Here is a 4427-nt window from a genome sequence, read left to right as displayed (position 1 = left end):
GCCAATTCTCAATCGTGTGCATCACTATTTGATGTCAAATAATAATTACATATAAATTCTTATTATCATATTTCGCAAAATAAGTAGCAAATATATAGTAAAATACTATTATGTAATAATTATCATTTAAAACTGATATATTTAGTAATTATACACAATTCTCATAAGGAAAATATTTAGTAATTACACCGTATAATTATTGTGGGTATGAGAATTAGAGAGAATTAAAAAGTATAATTAGAACACTTCCTCTCCCATGTTGTATTATTTTTGCGCATACATATCATTTACTCAACTGGTTAAATACAATAGTGAACTTTTTTTGGTGATTTGTTTAATTTCTCGAAATTTTAGTGAAAATTTTGTTTGCACGTATCATTAATCCTAATATTATGCGGTGGCGGTTATAATTTCTAATTCCAATTCCTGTTGGAGTGGAGCCGTTTCCATTTTCCATATTTTCTTGTTTATGCTTGAAGTTTAGCTGCAATGGCAAACCCTTACAGATCAAAGTACCTTTTTCATATTGTTAATCAACAAGCTTTCTCAAAAGCCATTTATTTCTCTTATCATTAATTTTCATCTTATTGTGCAGGGAAGGTCTCAGCGCGAGGCCAGTGGGTACTTCCGACGAAATTCAGCTGAGGATTGATCCCTTGCACGGAGACCTTGATGATGAAATCACCGGTCTCCATTCCCAAGTTAGACGCCTTAAAACTGTATGGTTTCGATTCCTTTGCCGCGCGTAATTTTTCTTATTTCGTGGTTATTGTTCAAGTATTTATTTGGGAAAGTGGGTTGTCGAGTCTTGCTTCCAATTATTTGGGCCTCAAAAGAAAATTCCAGCCATGGGTTTTTCTTGAATTGTATTATTTGATGCTGATGCGTATAGGGAGAAGACGAGAAGTTAATATGGTCATAGTTTTCATTTTGTTCTTCGTGTTTGGGATAATTTAACTGAAAACAGTACAGTGTGACTCTACTGTTTGATTCAATATATTTTCAGTCTGGTAATGTATAGTTTAAGCACATATTAGTGTTGCAAGAACGCATATCAAGAAAACTTTTTGTCTTTTTTTTTCTTGAAAGTATAGAATGCAAGAACCAAAAGATAGGTAGACATAAAAATAGAAGTCTGCTGTGTTTAATATACGCATCATTGTTTTCAATCTAGTATAACATTTTTGTATTCAAATTATTAGAAGGTTGCATGTTTTAACTTTGCTTATACTCGAAGGCACTTTTTTCTGTAAGAAATGCATGATTGAAAAATTCTTGTCATAGTAAATTTGTATTTCATATAAAGCTGTCATAATTAAATTTTTGTTTACATTCACCTAAATTTTTGTTTCTCAACCTCGTAAAAAAGTCCAATGCTCATTTATAATGTAGGAGCCGATAACTTCTTTGACCTTAAAAAATTTGTCCTCTTATACTGAAACAAATCCTACGACAGCAATTAATGTGGTGATCTTGATTTTGTGTGTAGAAGGTAGGCCCGACTTCTTATGTTTTTCCTATAATGTAATGAGCTGCTTAATACGTTTGTGTAGCTGGTGATTTGCTATTGCACCACACTATTCGTGTGGTGCAATGCAAATAGCAGCTTCATTTTCACAGACCGTCTGATGTCTATTTCTCTCATGGGGGAGAACAAATTATTAAAAGAGAATACCAGCTTCAAGCAATGGAAATATAACTCACTCAGTCCTTAGCTTCTAATTATCAAAGTGCAGTATCGGTGTAACTGTGCAAATTCCCTATGCTTTATTGCTGTTTCAAAAGAACATAGTAATTAGGCCTATAGTAGAGTTTATTTTTAAATACGTTTCCAAAATTTTGCTACAACTGCCCTCGCAGCTCAGATATATGTTTAGTATTTTTTTCTAAAATCAAAATTTAAGTAGCATTTTATGATTTTGCTGCCACCTTTATTTTTTTATATAAATATATATCTCTTGGAAATCCTCCGGACTTTCTATACAAACTCAAATTTGAAAACAGGTTCTTTGATCGACCTTTCAACTAAATTATTGCTCTTGTCCTGTATTGACAAACCCACAGAAGCTTCCAGGGAAGCTAACAACTCAAGTTAGTTACAGTTGTTATATGCTTAGTGTAATAAGAACCTGATAATCTAGGTTTTTATATGTAACTTATTGTAACTAACTATTTAAGCTCAATGAAGTTTACTTGGTCAATAAGCTGAGATTCATTTAAAAGTTTTTCCTCTCTTTGATCTCTGTTTCATATGCATAATTTCCTGTAGCTTGAGAAAATTTTGATCCACCAGTTCACTAAACATGTTCTTGTTCTGCATTTGTTGGAAACATTTCCTACCTGATTTTAGCCACTTCTGAATCATTGATATTTATTTAGTGCGTGCTACATACTTGAAATCCTTCACTGTCTATCTTATGAGCAGACTTCTGTAATATCTGAATCACATTATTTAGGGAGCATCGGTCACACTAGGGACAGATTTGGGCAGATGTCGTTTGCCTTTAATTTATAGACATTGGGGTTATATCTTTGTGATTGTAAAAAACTTAAAAGTAAAAATTGAGGAGCATCCGATTTTGCTTTTAATACAATATTGAATGTATTATCCCTCACTTCTTAACTAATCCAAATAGTAATTTTGTAGGCATGACCTTTTCTGTGCTTAACATGCACTGAAATATATCTCTGCCATTTTGATTTTAGTAGAAATAGAATTTCATAGTTAATTGGTCATTCACTAATCACCTTTAAATACTAGAGCAGTGCTGCCTTTTGGTTCTATTAAACTAAATGGTTTCATGAGGCATATCTTTGGGATTCAGACTGGCCTAGGCTATCCAACTACTATTCTATTATGTAAATGGTTTCACAATAAAGTATTGAATGCATATAGTGATGTTTTATGCTCTCAATGTATTATTGATCTACAGGTGGCTCAAGAGATTGAATCAGAAACAAGACACCAGAATGATCTACTTGCAGATTTGGTAAGAAATATGCCATTCTTTTGCATTTATTTGTTTTCTTTTTTTCTTTATACTGGAAGCTTATATTTTTTTATATATATAAATGAAATGGTATTTGTATTTGTTTTGTTACCCCATTCTGCCTTATTTTTGTAGTATCTTCTAGATACTGCAATTTAATTACTCATTTAAAGTATTAAATGTAAAGGATGTAATGTAGCGAAATGTAAAAAAATTGTATTTTTTTGAAAGTGTTCTTAGTAGGAAACTAAAAGAAAACTACATACTTACATATTACATTCCTTTAAGCACTAGCCAATTATATTCTCACAAATTGCTTCTTCTGGTGCTTATAACAGCAATTGACCTTGAGTCAAGCTGGGGCTGGGGTGAAAAATGGAATGAAGAGGTTGAATAGGGCTGTCCAGCAGAGCTCAAACCATATCGTGCATGTGATTATTTTCGGATTAATTTTTTTTACTATAGTCTACTTCTGGTCCAAGATAGTTGGAAAATGAAGATTGGCTAAGGTTGCAGCAGAGTTGCATGTGGCATGGTTGTTTATGAACTCTTTTTTTCTTCTTCCCTTTAAGCTACTTGTGGTCTAGCTGGTTAGAAGATGGAAGACCAGGTAATGTTTCAGCCCCAGTTTCACTTTAACACAGCCACTATTTGGGAATCAGAAGGACCTGATCAGAGTCATTGATACACATGTAGGTACACTATTAAATATTTAGTATTAGAGCATTTAACATAGTTTTAAAGTTTAAATGTTTATAGCCAGCCGTATGACTACATATTCACCAAATTCTTACAACTTGTTTGCTTTGCATTGTGCTTTGAGACATGGCAATGCAGTCTTTTTAAATATATCATATTGCATAAAATTGATATTTACATCAAGTAGCTCCTTCTACAGTCCATTTCTTCTAGTTCGCCTAACATGGCATGGTCTAAATTCTAATAAAAACTGACATAAACACCAAATATGGTGATGCGTAGAGCAGAGTTCAACAACATTGCCAATTTTAGGGAAATGAGAATGAGATCTGCTATCCTAATTTTCCATATCTTATTGATGTACCACTGATAAAAAAAAAACCCAAGATAACATATTGGAGCAGTTTATTTATTTACATAGTTATTTATATACTTTCCACAAAATATATTTGCTAAATATGGTTTTTTTTATTGGTTAATTTTCCGATGCAACCCCTACAAAGGGATGCATTAGTACATCCTTTTTCATTTTTGCATGCGAAGAAGTTATAATCCCAATTTTTTTTATATGATGATATTCATTGTAGTTATTTAGGACATCATGAAATGTTTTAGGATTCTCTGAATTATTTAAGGTGCTGAAATTAGAATTCAAATAGTCGTGTTTGTTTTTAACTATCTGACAGTCTGTTGGATAGTTATAAATTCTAATTTTTCACTATCACAGTGTATATTGTA

The 4427-nt window shown here is 32.2% G+C and overlaps 1 protein-coding gene across 1 annotated transcript; it reads left to right on the top strand.

Moving 5' to 3' along the window:
- The first annotated feature begins 273 nt into the window (after positions 1-273).
- LOC133806019 (bet1-like protein At4g14600) lies at positions 274-3866 on the top strand. Its single transcript, XM_062244155.1, has 4 exons — positions 274-512; positions 596-719; positions 2934-2990; positions 3329-3866. The coding sequence occupies exons 1-4, from the start codon at positions 490-492 to the stop codon at positions 3485-3487; spliced, it is 363 nt and encodes a 120-aa protein (XP_062100139.1). The 5' UTR covers positions 274-489; the 3' UTR covers positions 3488-3866.
- Positions 3867-4427: the final 561 nt, after the last annotated feature.

The sequence above is a fragment of the Humulus lupulus genome, chromosome 1 (genome assembly GCF_963169125.1).
Source record: "Humulus lupulus chromosome 1, drHumLupu1.1, whole genome shotgun sequence".
NCBI classification, from domain to species: Eukaryota; Viridiplantae; Streptophyta; class Magnoliopsida; order Rosales; family Cannabaceae; genus Humulus; species Humulus lupulus.
This window is presented reverse-complemented; position numbering and strand designations above follow the sequence as displayed.